Here is a 21,592-nt window from a genome sequence, read left to right as displayed (position 1 = left end):
GCAGTTTATAGGAGGGTAATCAGTACTCCACACAAGTCACAGGTAACCTCAATAAACATATTGTTACACCTGGAAGAAATAACTCAAGTCTGTGTTCTCAGTAACTTCAGCAATAATGACAAACCTGCTGACTACATTGCATTTCAAAAATATCCTAAGGGTCATTTATCAAGAGTTAAGGCGACACAACCTGCAATCACCAGAGAAATAGTGTCACGCTGCAATAAAACGAGACACAAATAGAATGAAAGCACGAGTGGGTGGCTTGGGGGTAACTAGCTCTGATTAGACCATTCAGGGAAAGAACATCATTGTGCTTAGTTGCTATACCATGTACTCAAACAAGTGTGTGTGTGTAAGTAGCAATGCCGGCGTTCAAAGGTTTACTGAAAATATCAACGTTTCGGTCCTCACCTAGGACCTTTCAAAAGATAAATGTATCTTCAAAAAGGTCATGGGTGAGGACTGAAATGTTGATATTTCCAATAGACCTTCCACCTTCAGAAAGACGTGTAAGTGGACTTCTTACTGCACGAGTGTATATTTGAGGGCGTGCGTAATGCTTCCATTTCTCTGATTATATATTTATACACAGACAGAAAGATGTTGCAATACTCCATGTTCCTAGAGCGTCAGCAATCTCAATACAGATCTAACTTAAGGAATGGAAACACATTGTGCTACTGTATATCTATGTCTCTCTCATCATCATCATCATCAACCCTTGTTGATCCACTGCTGGATAAAGGCCTCTCCCAATGATTTTCCAGATACTGTGGTTGCAAGCCTCTCTTCTCCACGTTACTGCAACAACTTTTCTGATTTAATTCTCCCATCCTTCCTTTTGTCCGGCGTCTTGGTCTTTTAACTTCCCTTGGAATTCAGTCAAGTACCATCTTTGTTCAATTATGGTTATTTCTTCTTGTGATTTGTCTAGCCCATTGCCATGTTAACTTCTTCACCCTTGTGATGATGTAACAGATTTTGTTTGGTTGCAAACCCATTTATTATTTTTCCTGTCACTTCAGGTAATGCCCAGCATACATCTCTCGATACTTCTTCGTGTTGTCCGAAGCATCACAATTATTTTCGCATTTAGGGTCCAGGTTTCACTTCTATATGTGAACATGGGCAGAATACACCCGTTGAAAACTTTCTTCTTGAGGCACAGTGTTACAATCCTTTGAAAGATTGTCTTGTTTCTTCCAAATGAGCTCCATCGCATCTTCATTCTCCTGTTGATTTCATTCAAAAGCTGCCCATTTATTGTTACTTGCCAGCCAAAGTAGTCATAGTCTTTGACTTCTTCTAGTTCTATTCCATTTATTTTGACCTTTGCAGAGTTAACACATTTGTTGAACATTACTTTGGTCTTGCTGAGATTCATCTAGAGGTTTCTTATACTGTATATAATGAACCTTTTTAAAGTGAATATATAGGTATTTCACTATGTATTTTTGTCATATGTTTTTGTCATATTGGATGCAGAAATGGGCATTTCTGTCTTTTGTTGTATACATTTGGTCATGCCCAGTAGCTCTCCTTTTGACACTTATATACATATATATATTATGTGGTATGTTTTGGGGTTTATTGAGCTGGGATTCTGTATATATATATATATATATAAATATATATATATATATATATATATATATATATATATATGCATTTCACTGTGGTTGTGCAGCTTCCTTCTCTGAAGATGCTGCACAACCTCAGTGAAACACATATGACAATTGGAGTGGATGGACACTCTTAGGTACCGTAGTACAGAGCTTTGCGGTTTCAAACATCAGACCCGGGAAAGCAGGTGCACGCTGACCAGGGAGCTGCAGGACGGCTGGGAGAGTGCTGGGAGAACACCACAACTGCACTGAACGGAGGATCGGTGTAACTTTTACCCATCCCAATGCTTTTACCTTTGTTTCTTCCATAGAGGACATACTTCAAACAAGAGATGGTCTGAACCTTGAAAATATTTGACTTACATCTACATTTACGCTGAAATTATCCGCGCCCTAATTTACCTTGGACATATATATCTTAGAAGTCCTGTGTTCATTACCTCCTGTAATTAGACACCCGCTGGCTCAAACTACCAATCATAAATAGAACAGCAATTAGAGAAAAAGTAGAGAGCAACCACAAATATGGACGGGGTCTTACATACAGGAACAAAGACTAAAAGACCCATCGTTTATTTCAATTTTGATAAAACCACAGAGCAACCATTGTCGGTCGACAAATAGGAAATGACAGACGCGTTTTGTCGGTCACGCTCACTCCATATTTATGGTAGCTCGCTACTTTTCTTTCTTTGCTGTTCTACATACATACATATACCGTATGTATTACCTGTGTGAATTGTGTGTATGTAGATATATCATTTTATCATACACAAGGTAAGATCGGGAGCTTATAACCTAGTATTGCTAATTATTGCACAGAGAGAGAGATAAAGACATTTGGCAAAAGTAATAAAATACCGACACTGGGATTTGAACCGCTTTTCTCCTCTCAAAGTAATTGGCTGATGCTGTTCTCTACATAACAAACAAGTTATGATTTTACCTGCCAGTTTGCTCCTGTCTTCCCCTGCAACCACAACAATCCAATCCCTCTGAATGGTGATGGCTGTGGCTGTGCTGGCCAGATTAGCAATGTTTGCAATTGTGATGACCAAAATGTAGCAGACAGTCTGCAGGATCACAAAGTAATGAAACAATAAGAAAGGCAGCTACAGTAGCAAGCGGTTCAGTGCAGAGCAAACGTTCAGTCCTTATACAACCATTATCATGCAACCCGTAATACACTAAAGATGATATCAACTAAACATGATCTCAGGTCAAAGATTTGTAGCACTATACTACAAGTTATATAAATAATATACAAATATATCGTCTATAAAACAATCATTTAATTAGTTTCCAGACTAAAATTTGAGTTCCGTTTTAGCCTTTTATCACTTGCTCAAATGTACTCTGGGATTTAGAACTATCCAAAACAGAAAAATAATGATACTATAGACCAACATCTAGCAAAATACGTATCTATTTTTTTATCCTTCTTTTCAGCCTTAAATCAATTTTTTTCTATCTATATATCAAGTACCCATCCATTTTGTCTAACTATTATATCTACATATTTCTCTATCAGATCATCTATTTATCTGACTGTCTATCTTTTTATCTAGGTATTTATCTATTCTATCTGTCTACTTATTTATCTATCTAACAGAGCCTGGGTCTTTCTATCTTCCTCACAGATGCTTTAAAAACATTAAACTTTTTCCGCATGAAGTCTTACCAGAAGCCATCCTTGGTACATCGACATAAGTTGTGTCTTGAATAGGAAAACCACCATCAAGATGACACCACAGACAATAACAGAGGCATTCTGTACTATCAACGAAGTCTGTGCCACTGTGATAGGTTGAGAAAAAGTACAATCAGACATGGTCCAAATATTTGGGTCAAGAGTGCTGAAGGGTTCGGCCATCATCGGGTAAAAAATAAAGTTGCCAAGTGAGCCTTTCTGTGCCAGTGCATTGCTGGTCTCTCTGGCAACAAAAGAATTAGTGCACACATGTATTTAAACACACATAAACAAATCAGATAATGTACATGAGATTAAGATAGGTTATTCAGCTGAATGGGCTTGTCTTCCAGCACCAAAAATGTGTCTTATGGAAAAAGACTGCTTAGTAAACATGGGGCTGTATTTTTCTTAGCGGTGTTATTCCATAAGACATCTTCCTGCACCAGAAGTCAATTTACGGCCCATTCACTTCATTGGCCAACAAGGTGTATTCCAGCATCAGAAGGTCTCTTATAGAATACCACACCACTGCTTAGTAAACATGGGCTTAATACTTTTGCATTATTACAACACGTTAAATATTACAGAATGAAAGGGAAAAAATGTACAGTCATTTATATGCATTTTGGATAATTATGTGTGTGTAACGCCCTTCCCAGTTGCATCTTCCCAGTTGCATTTCAATGTTTGTTTCATAATGAAAGCTTGTGGTTTAGACTTGAACATGCACAGAATGTACAATGAATATTGTTTTCTTTAAGGGCTAGTGGGCGGTTCATATTTAGTTACAAAATAAAGCTGCAAAGATTCCAAAGTTGCTGTGACTTGGCTAAAGTTTCAACAACTTTTTTTTATAAAACTCGCAATTGTGAACGATGTGTGTCTCTAAAAATATATTTTTACATGGATAATTCTCACAATGGAAAACGGAAAAAAGAAATATTAAAAAATATATTATACAAAGGTAACATTTTAAAGTTGCACAGCACTTTAATACTGGACAATAACGTGTGTTTGAAAGCAGAGATCGCTTTCAAGTTTTTTTATTGCACTTTTAAATATAGAACACTGAGTTCAAGAGAGAATTTAGATGATGATGATGCAATACAGTAAAACACTCAGGTGTGCAACTCCAGAAGAGATTGCTAAAAAGGACTGAACCTTTGCATGCATTGGCTCATAAAGTAAACACTTATGGCTTTATCTAAGGCACATGAATTACCTCTCAGCCTTGAGTTCTTGTCTACCCAGTCGCCAATGATGGCTCCCAGCAGAAGGACGGAGCCTGCAACCACCAGCCCATAAACTGCAGTCAGGAGTAAACTGTTCCCATAGAGTTCAACCAGAAAGAGAGACACCGCAAAATGCCACATCCGATCACCCTGTAACAATGGACAGAATTATCACAACATGCCTCTCAACTCACTCTAATGTAGAGGATGCCACCCTCAATCACAATCATTGTTTTACACACATCAGTTGCCTTCTCTTTTAAGACATAAATCCCCTCCAAATTGTCATTTATCTATATTACCTGAATTATGGTCCCCTTGCCGCTGCGAACCCACTAATTACCAAGATATTTGTGACATATTTGTAAATTTGATATTTTGTGCCGGTTTTTACACCAAACAAACCCCCTACAATGGGGGGTACAAACATGGCCACCAATAGAAAGTTGAAAGGTCATCTGATGACGTAGCAGTGATATTGCAGGTTTCTATTGGCTGTCCCAGATCGATCAAGATAAGAAAGCTATTATCTGTCTGGGAGAAAATATTACCTCCCGATAAAAGGGGTGATATCTGAACCCTAATAACCATTTTGCTGCCACAGGGGCCAGAAATGCAATTGCATAACAATTTATCATCTTTTATATTTAAAAAAAAAAAAAATCTTGGCTACATATGTCAGTCATTAACAAAATAGTAATGGAGAGCATGCTAAGACAAATACTGGATATATACAATCCATGAAATGCAAAAGCAAACCATGCATACACATTAGCATAGTTTTTTTTGTAATATTTGTGTGGTGGAGATCGGAGGAACTATTAAGCAATATAAACAAACTTTATTTGCTCTAATATTTCCTATGTTTCAAAGGATATTAGGGATGTACCGGGTCCCTAACATGACCGGGTAACCGGTACCGGGTACCTGGAGAAAAAAAATTACCCTGCCGGGTAACTGGGTACTCGGCTGGATAGTTTTGATTTACCTGCAGCCGTCAGCGGAAAGTGAAGAGGACCGCGGTGGAGGGTGAAGAGGACACGTGACATCCTTGTGGCGGTGGGAGCAGAGGAAGACATTCTTCAGCCGGTAGCGGTGGAAGCAAAGGAACATGTGACCAGAGCAGGAGCATTATTAGGGGACATCCGGGGAAGAGCGCTCCCCAGCGGTCCGACACAGAAGTCTTATGACTGCTGCTGCTACAGCGCAGCTCTTCCCCGGCTGTCCTCTAGAAACATTCCTCTGCTCCCACCGCCACAGGCTGAAGGATGTCCTCCTCTGCTCCCACCGCCACTGGTGGGAACCGCAACGGTTCCGTGTAATTTCCGGGTACTTGAAATATGGCCGGATAGGCAGGATATTGGGTAATTTCCGTGTACCCAGTACATCACTAAATGATAACACAAATTCAAGATGGCTGCCTCCTAACACCTAAATTCACAAACTGATAACGCTCTGTTTTTAAACATTTCCAACCTGTGAACAGTCGCTGCTGAGCTAAGCTTTAATTCTAAGGTCGCGCTTATAGTGTTGGCGACGGCGACGTCACCCGTCACCATCGCCACTAGCGAAAGTTATAATTTGATTTTAAGTGACGTCGCTGGCGACAAGTCCAGTGACATCACAAAAGAGGGCGGGCCGCAGTCTCTGATTGGTTTAGAGACAGTCAATATTTTTGGTTGCTCCGTCGCCGTCGCGTTTACTATAAGCGCTTGTGACGGAGCCAATGTATTTGTTTCGGAGCGACATTGTGTCGCCGTCTAAGGCAATATAAGCGCAGCCAAAGGCTGCGTCCACTCTGCCGCTGACCGCACTCATGCTTGACAGCGGTGATGTCACCAACTCTCCAAGCAGGAGCGCTCGGCTATCTGGCATATTTTTTTCCAAGTGCAAGCGGGGGGGCCGTGGCCGGGGGCGTGGCCAAGCAGTGATTGGCACATATTGGTTGAGGAGGTGATGTGACCCTTTAGCGCACCTGGAAGACAGTTTCATCTGTCTCGACAAGCGCCCGCGAGCGTACGGGCGCACGCACACCATGTGAGTGTGGCTGGACACATTCACATTCATTGTACTCAACGTGCTAAGTGTCAAGCGCGGTCATTGGCAGCGTGGACGCAGCCTAAGCCTCACTTTCATTAGGGTTTGGAAGCAAGGTAGTAACATTGGCTTGGCATATTTAAGATGCCAACTTCTAATACTTAATTCTACACAGATGGAGAGTTCCCAGCAGAAAGAAATATATTTTTGTATAAGGCCAATAAACACTATTCAGATTAGTGCAAACATTGATGAACATTTTTACTTCATTAGATAAAGTAAGTTATGGTGAGTAAAAAATTCACAAAAGCCCCCATACAGCAAATAAAAATACCCCATATGAATATATTTACATGTCTCAGACAGATCCACAGGCCTGTCTTTCCCCATAACCTCTCATAGCAGGTCCACAGACCTGTCTTTACCCAGAACCTCTCAGGGCAGGTCCACAGACCTGTCTTTCCCCAGAACCTCTCAGGGCAGGTCCACAGGCCTGTCTTTCCCCAGAACCTCTCAGGGCAGGTCCACAGGCTTGTCTTTCCCCAGAACCTCTCAGTTTACAGTGCATCCATTGAAGCCAGGGATTCTGGGAAATGACGTGCAAATGAGCACACACATTATGTCACGTTTTACTTCATATCCATTTTAACTTAAGTGGAGAATGGCCGTTGTGGTCACTCACCAACTAGAAGGTAAAGGAAGTTGAAGATCTGGTGTTGGTTCAGGAGGAATGAGAATCTGTAACCACATTGAATCTATTGTGGGAACACCAAGTCCTGCCGCACACAGATCCACAGAAATCAGAGTCATATTATCCATTTTGATTTATTGATGTTAAGTGAAACTACTCACTAATGTGATTGGCTCTCTTTTTCTAAATGTATTCACCTTTAAAGACAGGGTGTAACTTTTTAGGCTTCTTATAAAATAACTTCACGGGGGACTCCACCCTTGGCTGTGGCCTGGCACCTCCTGATAATATCATCATTACAATACTGTACAAGCCCCCTTTCTTCCCTGATATTAACCAAGTAGTAGAAGGGGTGAGGACACTTTACATGTAGAAGGGCATGGCAGGTCCACACTACGCACTGTGACATCCCACAAAATTAAGGGGCTAACGGAAGGGATTTACCCCTTTAACAGAAAAGTGATTCACTTTGGTACAAGGAGAGACAGCAGCTGTACAAGGGTTTAGGGTTTGGTTAATCAGTAAAAAAAAAAAAAGTCATTTTTTTTTTCAAGTATATTTTGTGTGAACTATTGGAATGTCCAAAGATAAGCAAAGATCAACTCAAGTAATATATTTATCTACATATTCCTCTATAGAAAGGTATGGTCTTCACTGATAAAGACCACCATTGTGTTATCTAGCCATAGATCACATGTGAAAATCAGAACCTGTGCACACAAGATCAAGGGTCAGGAAGAAGTAGCCCATTTATCTAACACAGAGACTGGCTTTATACCACCTGGCCTTTTCAGTTAGCATGTCATTCTGGAGGTGCAATATATAGAAAGCTCTTGTAGGTTCATATTTAAAGTAATAAGCAGTGCTTTTCCATACCTTAGTGCAGCGGTGCGCAAACTAGGGGGCGCAAGATTATGTAGGGGGGGGGGCGCGGGCTGCTTGCAGGGAAACCTGGGGGCGGGCAGAGCTGTGCACGGGCGGCCAGAAGCTCCGTGCTGCTGCTTCTATGTGTCTGTGTCTTGCAGAGGGGGCGGTGCTTCTCTTTGCACACAGACAGCCCCTCCTTCTCTTCCTGTCTGCTTCCCACACCAGTTTTCAGCAGCATGGGGGGTTGGGGGATCGGAGCATGTCGTCCCCCAGGTGAAATAGTGTGACTGATTGTGTGTGTGGGGATTGAGTGTGTGTGTGTGTGTGTGTGTGTGTGTGTGTGTGTGTGTGTGTGTGTATTGTGTGTGTGTGTGTGGATTGTGTGTGTGTGTGTGGATTGTGTGTGTGTGTGGGGGGGGGGGAAATTGTGTGTGTGAGGGGGGGGAATTGTGTGTGTGTGGGGGGGGGGATTGCGTGTGTGGGGGGGGATTGTGTGTGTGTGTGGGGGGGGGGGGGGGTTGAGTGTGTGTGGGGGGGGGGATTGTGTGTGTGTGGGGGGGATTGAGTGTGTGTGTGTGGGGGGGGATTGAGTGTGTGTGTGTGTGGGGGGGGATTGAGTGTGTGTGTGTGGGGGGGGGATTGTGTGTGTGTGTGGGGTTGGGATTGTGTGTGTGGGGGGGGGATTGAGTGTGTGTGTGTGTGGGGGGGATTGAGTGTGTGTGTGGGTGGAGGGATTGAGTGTGTGTGTGGGGGGGGGGCTGGGGGATTGAGTGTGTGTGTGTGGGGGGGGGATTGTGTGTGTGTGTGTGGGGATTGTGTGTGTGGGGGGTGGGGATTGTGTGTGTGGGGATTGTTTGTGTGTGTGTGTGGGGATTGAGTGTGTGTGTGTGTGTGTGGATTGAGTGTGTGTGTTTGTGTGGGGGGGATTGAGTGTGTGTGTGTGGGGGGGGATTGAGTGTGTGTGGGGGGGGGGATTGAGTGTGTGTGTGGGGGGGGGATTGAGTGTGTGTGTGTGTGGGGGCTGGGATTGAGTGTGTGTGTGGGGGGGGATTGAGTGTGTGTGTGTGTGGGGGGGGGATTGAATGTGTGTGTATGTGGTGATTGATTGAGAGTGTGTGTTGTAATGCAGTGGTGCGCAAACTGGGGGGGCAATGAGGCGCAAGAATATTTAGGTGGGCGCAGGCGTCGTGCGGCGAAAACTGGGTGTGCGGGCCGGCAGACTCTGTGCGCGGGAGGACGAAAAAGCTGTGCACGAGGGGCGGCCAAGAAGATGTGCACTTGCGGGCAGCCGAAGATGTGTGCGGGTGGCTGAACACGATAGTGCAGGTGGCGGCAACGTGATGGTGTGTGTGTGCGCACGCGCAGGGGCTTCGGAGGTACGGGGAGGAGCACGCCCGAGCACGGTGAAGTCAAACGCCCCTCCTTCGGTGTCTGCCCTGCAATAGCGCTGTGTTCCTGCTCTCCTCCGCTGGCACCCTGCTTCGCTGCGATCCTCTGCAAGTGAAAGGGTAGGCTGCACCTATATCAATCATACTATGAATGTACAGAAATAATAAAAAAAAAACTGTGAAAACACAACATTGAAAATGGAAAAAAAGAAATAATACTGTAGGTAGGAGTGTGGATGACAATGGGGATAGCAAGACAAAAAGCATGGAGGGGAAGGAAGAAAAAAAAAGGGGGGGGGAGAGGGAAGAGAGGTAGCAAAGAGGTGGATGAATGCCCCCAAAAGTATTGCCTTTGTGCACGTACGCTCTCCCAAGCTTGGCGCTTGGGGAGACAAACAAAATTGACTTTGAAGTGCGCTCAGCAGCAGTCAATCCGCACACAGACAGCCACACACAGCCACACACAAATAGCCCCGATCCATGCTTGCAAAATTATGCAGGACACCCTGTGCTCATGCTTGCAGAGTTGGTGATGTCACCGCTCTCTGCGGTAATGTGGACGCAGCCTAATTTTGCAAGCGCGAGCTGTTGAAATATGTAAGTATTTAGACATATTTGGATTTATATTGTATACCATTTAATAAAGGTTTTTTTTTTTTTTTCATGTGATTTTGATTACATCAGACAGGGGGGCTCGGCATAAAAAGTTTGCTCACCCCTGCTTAGTGAATAGCACTGTTTAGTAACTTTGGCCCATAATATCTTCTCTATAATTTAAATATATGTTTCATCATCTAAGTTATGATTAGTAGTTTAGAAATCTTATCACCAAAATCCTGATTGTGAAAAGCTCCGATATTACACGGACACATTTTTTTAATACAAGTCATGTCAAACATGTACAAAGAGCTCGCAAAATAGATGAATAATAATACTTTTTTTCTCTGCATGCACAATATGTTCCTGCCCTGTAGAGCTTAAAATCTAATCTAAACAGAGAGATAAAGTGCCTTGCCCAAGGTCACAAAGAGCTGACACTGGATTTCAAACTGGGTTTACCCACTTCAAAAGCAGCGACAGGAAAACTGAGCTATTCAACCCCGAAGTATATTAGAATAAGGGCAGTGGGGCAGTGTGGGAGCGTGGGCAGTGGGGCAATTTTCATCCCAATCTTTCATCTCAAACAAAATGAATTGCCATGAGCACGGACTGCTGCATTAATGGAAGTTTATGTTAATACATATATTTCTTTATCAAATAATTTGTTTAAAAAACTTCTATTAAAGCTGCCGGCCAAGCAATATCCTACATGGTTCTTATTCTAAATAAATTAGTTCTGTACTATGAGAAAATACTTGAAGCATTTGTTTTTTTTAAACAACACTGAATTACATTTTTAATGTATTATAATGTAATAAGCCCTTTTTGTTTCTATAGCAATCATTTATAAATTCATAGATACTGAGTCAATACTTCTCTGCAGCCATTTAGTGAACCCCCGAGCCAAATCTTCACCGATCAATCGGCAATTTAGCCAATTACTTATCATTGTGTGCATTGTATTGATGAACATATTAAAGGGAATTGTTTTAAATGGCAGCTTGGACTGCTGCTTTAAGAACACATCCTACATTTGGAAATTAACAAGCATTCTTCTATTTCAAATACATGAAAGTATTCAGGCATTTTATTTCTATTTCTCAAAACCCCGATCACTGCAACCTTGGAATCGCTGCAGTGTTCTTTATTAATAAGGGACATGCCCCAAGTTGCCCTCCAAATAAAAAGCAATACATTCTGATGTACTCTTTGGAGCCTGGCTTTGGTACCTACATTACAAAAACTGTAGCATAGCTTCATTAACAAAAGATAAGACCAAGTTCTCCTTACTGCAACATCTATATTTGTTTGTAAGATGTCTACCTTCTAAAAATAGGTCAGATATTTCAAATATGTTAAACATATAACAGGAGCACAAGCACCTGTTAAGGATATGTAGCCATGTATCCCCTTGGCTACTAATCTGCCCTGCCTAACACATAAGCCCTGGTACCAGTGCAGGTAGTGTTAGGGTTAAATATATGCCCTGCTGTAGTAAGCAGCTTCCTTGAGTGACAGGGGGGTGGCCTAAGGCCTAGCTGCCGCCCACACGGGGCTGAGACCTGAAGCCCCGCCCGTGGTAACAGTTGGTAATTGACAGTTGGGAGTTGTCAGTTTGTCGTTGTGCTATCCCCTCCCACAGGGGAGTGGGAGCTGTTACCTCTTACTCCACCAGGGAGTAGGGGAGCAAAGGATAGATCTTTGGGGCCTCAAGCCCTGGGGGATGATTCCAGGGAAAAGAGGAAATGCATTGTTGATTGTGTACGGCTGTACTCAATAAAGACCAGTTGCTGTTTTTATACTCCTGCCTGTGACTGCCGTTTATTAGGGGGCGTGCAAGATGGTTTTCCTGCAGGAACTGCACCCAGCTCTGTTGGGGCCTGCTGGAAATGGTGGCGCTGCTCCCAGAAAGGGCTGAGAATAACCTGAAAGCCTGTCCTGTCTTCCCCACTACCATCGGCGGACACTTAGCAATCCTATAAGCCTCACAGGTACCGCACATCGAGAGTACAGGTAACAGTGAAATCTCCCTTAGGGTGGGGGAACACCTGTTACAGATATATTATATCTTCATGCACTGCAAAGACAACCCACAGAATCACTATAATGCAATGAAGACAATACATTCACAACATATATAAAATAAGAGTTTATTGATAGCTACTATTACTGGAACTTATTAATGTGCTATAAATAAGTATGAATATAAGTTACGAAAGCGCATGGGTTTGACAACACCTAAAATCTGGGACTAAGTCAATTGAAACTCTATATACCACCATAAAACAGAATAATACGTATCAAGGTACAAAGGATTTCAGCTACTTCCCACTCAATCCCCTTTTTTACTGTTTAAGTTATCATGATTGATGTATCAGGGCAAAACTTGTGCAGTTCTGGGCAAAAACAAACTGCACCAGGTTTATTAAAGAAAACAAAATCCTGTTAAGAACAATAGGATTTTTTGGGATTGATACATCCGGGGCTGGATTTTTGGTAAAAGTGAATCCAATAGTGTTTTCTTTTATTTTGTGGCATGTATTCTATAAATGAAGCTCAACATTTTAAGTTTCAGTAAAAATAATAATAACATTGTTACTTCATATTTTATTATGTCACTGTAGGTGGACAATGCCAGATAAATGGTTTGGATTACTAAATTAGATTGTGCACATCTCTCTCCCTCTTGGCTAGGAGGCTAGGGGCCGAAGCTTGTGATTGGTGGCAGGCAAGGTCCTTGGTGAATATATTCTATTCAAAATGAATAAATATGCTGTGACCTTTGCCTCCCTTTAAATGTCCGCTCTCTTTTTATTATGATGAAGTATGGTGATAAATACATTGTTGACACTGAATGATTAAAAATGGGCAGCCCCACATAGCCGGTCAAAATTAATCTCTTTAGACCTTAAAGTAACTGTCCTACTTATTTCTAACTTGTGAAAAAAATATGATGTTTTGCTTTTCTCTGGTATCATTGAATTCCAGCATATAAGTGACTTATGTTTATCTGCTTAAAGCTGCAGTTCAGTCAATATCCTGCATGTGTGGGGTTTTTTAATAAATCAGTTCTGTAGTAAGAAAAAATACTTTTAGCATTTTCTGTTTTTAAAAAAAACAACTTTGAAAGACCAATTTTCTTGTATTCTATTTTAACAGCCATTTGCTAAGGCACTGCCCCTTCATGTCCTGTCACAAGCCCTGGCACACCCCTTTGTCAGCTCTGCCCTCCCTCTAGCACATGTCAGTGCAGGAGTGCTCATGAATATTCATGAGCTTCCACTGAGACAGAAGCAGAAGAAAAACAGATCCCTTCACTAATTATGTCACCAAATTTTGCCTATCAATACATGGAGAACGAATTGACCTGCAGCTATACAGTTCTTTAGGTAATTAGAGATTGCCCACATGAAACTATTGAAGTAAAAAAAAAAATAATAAATAAAAAAAAGACTGAACTGCAGCTTTAACTGTCTATCAGACTCTTTGACAAAGCGCCAAGGGAGGGGCAAAACGCGTTGAGCATTTTACTCCCTTTACTGTATCTTGTTATGAATTTGTGTTGTTAAATATTTTTTCAAGATTTTTTGCCTTTCAGCCCTTCTTTGCATTTTGCTCTGCACCGCCATCTTTTTGCTGAACATTTTTATTACATGTTCTTTTTTGAAAAACTGTTTGCGAATTATTCTTTTTTTTAATAAGATATGAATAAAAAGAAGGGTTGCTTTTACTCCCGGGTTCTTGCTGGGTGACGTCCTCTTCCTGTTTTTCATTATTTCTCTGCATCTCGGCATACGAGATGATAAATCAGAGTTACAACCCTGTCCAGTCAGAATGCTCTCAACAACTCAACTCAACAAAGCTCAACAAACAGGCCCTTTATTATTACAGACCCATCAAACAAAGCTATTATGTATATAGAAAACTGATTTGCCCAGGACATTTTAAGCTTTGATTTAGTCACACAGAACTATTAAAACAGATCCTAGGATGTTCAGTTATTCCCTAACTAACCCATATTTTGTCTTCTACATTTTTGGTGGTGAGACATGATTTAGAATAAGTTTGATACATCTTAATATATGTTTTCCTTCCACTCCAATAACTAATATATTGAATAATTGAATATATTACTAGCTGCAGTATTTTCAATAGGATTATCCGTCAAACCAGACATAGGAACACAACACTACAATTTGAATGGCACTAGTTATACAATAAATGCATCAAACATACAAATAGCATTAATACATTTGATCAATAAAATGACTGAGTAAGAGGTATGCTGGGAGACAGATAAAATGACTCCAAGCATAAGAGGTTGCATTATTGCACCCACAGGCATGGACCTGCTCGTGAAAAAACGATGGTTGCCCTGTTCTCGTGCATTGTTAATTGAAAATAAGGGTCACTTCTTCCCCAGGTGCGTTGTGTATGTCCCGCTGCAACGCGCGGGTGAGAGTAATACAGTGCTGGAAGACTTACAGAGACAATAGAAGGCGGTCTATCTCCTTCATATAGCAGCATTTGGCCAAGATGGCTGGTATAGTAAGTGCAAATGGATGTGGGAAGAGAAGAGTATCACAGGAGACAAGGCAATTTACACCTTTTTACCATGATCATTCACTGAGCAAAACAAGGTAATTAAATAAATTGGTTTATTCGCACAAATTCGTTTACACACAATGGAATACAAAATACAGACAAAAAGACACACTTCCTGGGGTTCTGGGGTCGAAAACTAGACTTTTCTAGGTCCACGGAACTCTAAATAAAAGTTTTACCCTGACTGGGACATAGCCCGGAATCTCCTGGTTCCCAAATCGTCGTGAAGTTCCACATGCCACCACTCCTTTCTCTTCTGAGAACATGGACTTTCTTGACCGCGAGCTACCACTGATCCTCTGAAACTCAGATCGGCACAAAATCCAGTTCTCGATTTTGAGAACTTGGGCGCAAAAGTCGGGACTTCGTTTCTGGCAGGCAAGCTTTTCTGGCTTGAAATCGAAGCCAGTTGCTCTCCTATTTGCACAAGAGCAACTTTGAGAAGCCCGCCCGTGCTCTTTCTACCACAGAACTCGAATCTCATTGGCTCACAGGTTTTTTTTTATAGTATTCTGAGTTTCATTCATGAAACTCAGTAGCCAATCATTGTGTGGGAAAATTTCCAGCAGCCAATCAGAGCCAAGCCGGCTAGAAAAGCCGGGTCAGCGGGAAATCTGAAATTGCCAAGGGACATGCACAAGTTTGCCACCTCTGTCCCTGGATATCTCAATGCCATCCGTTGGGACAGGCTCCACCAGGTCTGGCAGAGCAAGTGGCAGCCAGGACGACTGCCATTGATCTTTGGACTTGGTACTCCGCCTTTTCCCGCTGCCCAAATGCTACTCACACCTCTAGCATCCTCTGAAGACTTTGAACTCTGATGTCCAGCAGACTTACCGGTGCCTATGGGTTAGCTTGCACAGCCTGGCCGAGTGTAAAACCACATTACATACAGTACATTAAATTACATACAGTACATTAATAAAGTGTATTTGAATACACTGGGTATCTGTTCTAATTTACTTTCTGAGTCTCTGGGTATAGGGGATATACTAAGGAAGATGTTTGTACTTTTATTATTAGCTGCCTTATTCCCCATACACTATCTTATGGACTCAGTTTGGACTCTCAGAGTCACCCCTCAGCCTTACATACAAACCCTACACTGGTTCTGGGTTACCAGGCACTAGCTGGGGTAACCCCCTTAACCTAGGGATTCCCTCAGCTACAGGGATACCTATTCACCCCTGTGCCTCATTCTCATTTCTGGGCTATGCTGAAGCAGGGTACCCTAGCGGTGAGTCGCGCTTGCGTTTTCATGATATTGCGGAGATATTGCCGGTACAATGTGCCTACATGTATCCGAGAATTAGGCATAATTCCCGGGTACATTTTTAGGGGAACCGACAACTCCGGACCCCAACTACCTAAGCACATTCTGACAACAATTCCTCCACAAACACCCCCCACCCCCACCCCATGCTGAAACTCATATTCAAGCAATCCCTGCTCGCAGGTATGCCCGGAAAGGGAAAAAACACATAAAATACTTTTATTACGCATAGTACATTGGAATCATACAATGTTACTGGGCCCAAGAGCTAACTCTCTTAGACCCTTAAACACGGATCAGGGGTAACCAAAACAGCTTAACCTTTATTCGAGAGCCTGGTTACCCCCTACCATCACAAAGAGTAGTCATGAATTTAGTTGGCTCATTAAGAAGGTGTTTTTTCAGGTGACACATGGAGGGAGGTGTTTGCTGAATGCTGAGTGTGAGTAAGATGTAGCAAGAGATCAGCTCTAAGATATATAGGAGGGTGTCATAGGCTTGTAAAGCCTTCACATTTGTACTTGACAATGTGGTGAGCAGGAGAGAAGTGAAGTCTGATCTAGGAGACCGTGACACGTTTCTTTATACGGCAGTAAGAAAATTGTGAAACATTGATACCAGTCTCAGTATTGCCAATCTAATCTAATCTCATGTCATCAAGAGATTCTGGTCAAGTTTACGGAAGTCACGTTTCAAGTCTCCGTTTCCCATAGAAGTGCAGGTATGTTGTGAGCCAAAATACGCTTGCGTTACGGTAAGAAAACAAGGAATGCATCAAAATCTGATGACACAAAGTCAGTCGGGCAGAACGGCAGCTAGCAGTCGATTGCAACATTCAAGACACAGCAAATAAAAAGATCACTTGTGAGCCCATTCACGAATCAGACAGGTCTGCAACACTGCCCTTCCCCATTCTCTATTTGCATATAATGCTTCCACCGCAGTCCAGATGGAAGTTATATGCAGTGGACTTTGGGACATATATTTTTAACAGGTTGTATCAGTTTCTGTGGCTCTGGCTATTATTTTTTCCCCTTTTTCTCTGTCAAAATATTCAGGCAGATTTTAACCTCTACAAACCATCTTAGGCTGTGCTTATAGTGCTGGCTACGGTGACTACAACGTTGCGTAGTCCCGTAGCAAGATATACAGTCCGTCACTTGATGTCAGCGCGCATGTGAGCGGTTCAGCCAATGAGGGCGAACCGCTCACGGCCACGCCTCTGCCACGCCCCTGTCGCCCTCCCTTGGTCTCCTGCACCAGATAGCAGGAATTGCAATAACTACGGCGACGGCTGACGTCACGCGGTCGCCTAGCTGGTCGCATAGCCAGCACTATAAGGGTAGCCTTAGAATTGAAGCAGACGCTCACAAAGAAAATGAATACAAAATATAAATGTAACACATGTTTATAAATTACTTCATAGCTTCATACACAGACATTCATATCTCCAATGCATAAGAAGCAGACATGACAAGCTCTCTTTCTTATCACAATCGTACTCGGCTTGTTATCTTACTGGCGTCTTAGAACTGCACCCAGCTCATTGTGTTTGCATTTTATCATGTGCCGAAAACAACACTAAAGCATTTGCCCTAACATTTGGAACCTATTAGCTTAGTTCAAGTTTTAGAAAGTTAAACAATAGCATCCTTATCTAATTTGCTATATTTATGTATAGGGCTATATTTATACATATGTATAGGGCACTTTCTTTGCTGCACCCCCCTGCCTGCTCTCCTCTGTCGGTGCGCCCCTCTCCCTTACCTCGTATGGCCTCATAGAACCCCGCGGCGCCATGGTCACGCGTCCAGAAGCCGGCTGAACCTTGGTAAAAAGAGGTTGCAGAGGCCTCGCGCGGTCCCCCAGCATTTAATTTAAATGCCTTGGGGAAGAGCGCGGGACCACTGCAACCGCCTGCGCCCCCGCCAAAAGAATAGTGTGCCCCCTAGTTTGCGCACCGCTGGTATAGGGCACAAGAGGCATCTCAGTGGCAATGTGACTGCCTTTGAAGTGGATGAAACAACTGTAATCCCAGCGACCGTGACCTTGGGTAAATCACTCAATCTCTCACTGCCTCCGGCACGAAAATTAGCTCCGTAGGCTCTACGGGGGAAGGGACTTAACATGCATGTGAACTGCTTGTACAGCGCTACGTATACTGTCAGCAATATACAAAAACGTGTTATTATTATATTTTGAACGCCCATACCACTCCCTCAAACTAGTCAACAAACTTCTCTTATCTTCATGCCCCAGTAAAGAATTGCCATAGCATTTCCACTAATGTAATGTTTGTCTTTTTTACAAATACATTGCGAGTGAAATGTATAGCAATGACCTTTCTAGCCTCTTTGTAAGTGCTCTCAGTGAATTCACAAGTATATAAATTAGGACACAAACTATGCTACTTCAGAAGAAAAAAAATACATAATTTCGTTCATGTAATTAAAAATTCCACATCACTAAACATAGCCTGAAATCCTGAATGCTAGTGGGAATTGTATGCTATGATTAAGGATTTGGATTTTTTATTATATAAAATAAAGGATACATTTTTTTCCCTCTGAAATACCTCAGCTGTACAGTTTAGTTTATACTATGTAAGAGATATATAACAATAATTCAGCAGTAGTATAACAATATGGTGTACTTAAAGTCTAATTTCCATTTATTTTTTTGTGTACTGGGCGGTTTTAACTAAGGTCTGAAATACAGATAAGTAACTGATTTATCCGAATGGTTTACAAAACACCACTTAAAGGTGCCTTACCTATTTGGTACCACTTACCTTGTGTAAAGTGAAAACCCGTAAAAAAATGTTCTGCAAAAATTGTAACCACTGACCCCCAATGTCTAGCCCCATTTGTCCTTTCAAGGAACAGTCCCACACAGAACCAATGTGAAATTGGCACTGTAGCATGCTTAATAACTTACATGTAGATCTTCTGCACTGTAAAAAAAAGTCCAGTATAATTATTTCTTCAAAGTGCAGGTCTCCTCTAATACAGAGATACAAAGCAGAGCTCTACTCACAAGTTCATAATGAAGTTCTACTTTCATGTGACAGACAAGAACAGTGGAAAGACCACGTTTCAGGTCGCATATGTACCTTGCATGGGTGGAAGGTCTATATTGGGACATTAAACATTGTCTTTCCAGTGTTCTTGGCTGTCACATTAAAGGAGAATTTCATTATGAACTTGTGAGTAGAGCTCTGCTTTGTATCTCTATCATTGAGGAGACCTACACTTTGAAGAAATTGTTTGTCTGTGTTGCGTTGGCTGCACAAGCAGGTTTCCCCTCGCCTGAGGCTGTTTTCCCATATTTTTTGGAATTGCAGGTATAATTATTTAACATTTTCTTTTAATTTTTCAAATGCCACGAAATGCTTTTGAGGTTTTTACAGCACTTTACATAATCTCTTTTAGTGATAGCTGTTTGCCGATCCTAGTACCAGAGTGTAAACTGCTATTGTTTCGGCCCCCCCTCCCCCACCTCACCCCCCTTCCCTTGTTATAATGTCATTATTAGGTATGCCGATATATACATGAGAATAAGTAAGTGATAAACATGACGAAGAGAAAAGAAGAAACATTTATTTTCACAGGGCACAGATATGTCCCATTTTTACTTAAACCTTAACAATATAACATTTCTTCCGCACCCGGGTGCCACTGGACTTGGCATTTGTGGCCATTTTGGATATGGAATTTTTTTAAACAATTCAATCCAGCGCGGAACCTCACTTTTTTTGTTTTAGCTCGGGGGACTCCCCGCTTCCCAAGATACTCACCATTTCAGTTACCGGTTTACTTCCTGGGATTTTAAAGCTGGCACCCGCCGTCATCCAATAGGAAACTGCAACGTCATCCGTTGCGGCTTCCTATTAGCCCTCAAGACTCGCAGGATATGGTGGCCATTTTTATTTCCCGAATCTGGATTGGAACACCGGAAAGAATCTCGGGAAGAAGGACCTCTCGGTGGTTAAGGGGTATAGAAATAAACTGCGTTATTATACAAAGCCCTGCTGTTCATTCCAAAACAGGGCGGGAGGGGGGGGGGATTGATGTCACCCACCAAACTCTAAATGGGGTATATATTTATCAGATCTGGGTGCAAAAAAAGGAACAAGGGAGTGGCTCATAAGTAAAGGCACTGACTGCAAACAACAACGCTGAGTTTGCAGCAGAAGAGCCTGGTTCACATCCCTGTGTCAGCGCCTTAGATTGTAAACTAAAGAGCAGGGACTTGTGCCTTCAAAAGTTATATGTACAGCACACACTGTCAGCGCTATACAAGAAATAATTATTATTTTAAAAACTGTCCCAGATTTATCAATGGAAAGAATGTTATTGTTTTTACCGGGGCTCATTTGATAGATAGACCCCAATATCCCTTAAAATAATGCAGTTGTAGTAACATGAACTGCATTCTTACTACTGAGCACTGTGTCCAGGCAGTGAGTGACATAGCCACAGGGTATATACCGTACAGTATGAGCGTCAAATAAAGGAGAGTTTGCACCTTTCATCAAGATCAAATACAAATATGCAGCACACAAGTTGCAATTTGTCAAGCTCAATATACTCACCCAGGTAGACAGAGAATGTCCAAGGTACATGAGAAACTTTGCAGATGTAAAGTAGTTCACAATAGATCCTGCAAGAGAAACAGAAGACATACACTGTATTAGCCATGGAGGACTGACTGGGGCATGGAGAATATATTAGGGTTATGATCCAAAACATGTTTATTTGTAACGATTGTGAATCAATAGGAAGGCTCGGACACACCTGCTCACATAAGTGAATTGATATATGCTATTTAATGTATAAGCATACATGGAAAGCTATAAATGCTTTGTTATTACGCTATGTATTGTCACTGATTGCATAATATACACAGGGACATCAATAAATACAATCCCGTACTCACCACAACATCCTTCCGAATTTTTCTGCTCGCCTGATTTTGTCATGATTTCTGATGCACTTGTATCCCCCCCCTATCAATTGCTTTCGTGTATATATCTATTTATAAACTCTATATATTCATAGGTATCGATTACAAAATAATACAGAAATTAAAAAAAAGAAAAATAAAAAGAGATGGTTTTCCCCTTTCCTTCTTTCCAAACTTAGCTATCACTGTAGCTGAAGTTGGAAAGTGATTGCCTTATGGAAAAGGGTTGAAAGAAAGGGGATCAAGAGGATTTAAAGACCCCCCTTCCCTTTGCAATGCCCCCTCTGTCTGCTCTGTTCTGTGTCTGCTGCTGTAATGTGTTGTGTGCAGGCTGCTGCAGAGCAATTTATATGCTCTGAACCTTTACAGTGGATTCTTGCACATGACGGACAAGGCAGCCAATCACAGCCTAGAAACTGCAAGTCCCCGCCCACCAGAGGAATTGGAGTCTGCGCTGTAAAGTAATGCAGGATGTGTACAGTATTGTGTGCAATGTATAGGAGCTGCCATGTGACTCCCACACTATACCACACACCATAGACTCTAAATAGGTTATGTCCAAGGCAGGCAATAACGCCTTAATAGTTTTAAGGCTGCTTTGTCTAGGGCCTTA

The 21,592-nt window shown here is 42.0% G+C and overlaps 1 protein-coding gene across 1 annotated transcript in view; it reads right to left on the bottom strand.

Annotated features, from left to right (window-relative positions):
- The window catches only part of LOC142499280 (ferroportin-like), a 37,847-nt gene extending 16,523 nt beyond the window's left edge, over window positions 1–21,324 (bottom strand). The window contains exons 1-5 of the mRNA XM_075608405.1: window positions 20,953–21,324; window positions 20,609–20,676; window positions 4,544–4,703; window positions 3,310–3,425; window positions 2,575–2,701 (exon numbers count right to left, since the gene is read on the bottom strand). Of these exons, the coding sequence (XP_075464520.1) occupies window positions 2,575–2,701; window positions 3,310–3,425; window positions 4,544–4,703; window positions 20,609–20,676; window positions 20,953–20,995 (514 nt within the window). The 5' untranslated portion in view covers window positions 20,996–21,324. The remainder of the gene's footprint in view (window positions 1–2,574; window positions 2,702–3,309; window positions 3,426–4,543; window positions 4,704–20,608; window positions 20,677–20,952) is intronic.
- Between the last annotated feature and the right edge of the window lie 268 nt (window positions 21,325–21,592).

This window comes from Ascaphus truei, chromosome 7 (assembly GCF_040206685.1).
Source record: "Ascaphus truei isolate aAscTru1 chromosome 7, aAscTru1.hap1, whole genome shotgun sequence".
Classification (NCBI taxonomy): Eukaryota; Metazoa; Chordata; class Amphibia; order Anura; family Ascaphidae; genus Ascaphus; species Ascaphus truei.
Note: the sequence above shows the minus strand (reverse complement) of the source record. Positions and strands in the feature narration are given on the sequence as shown.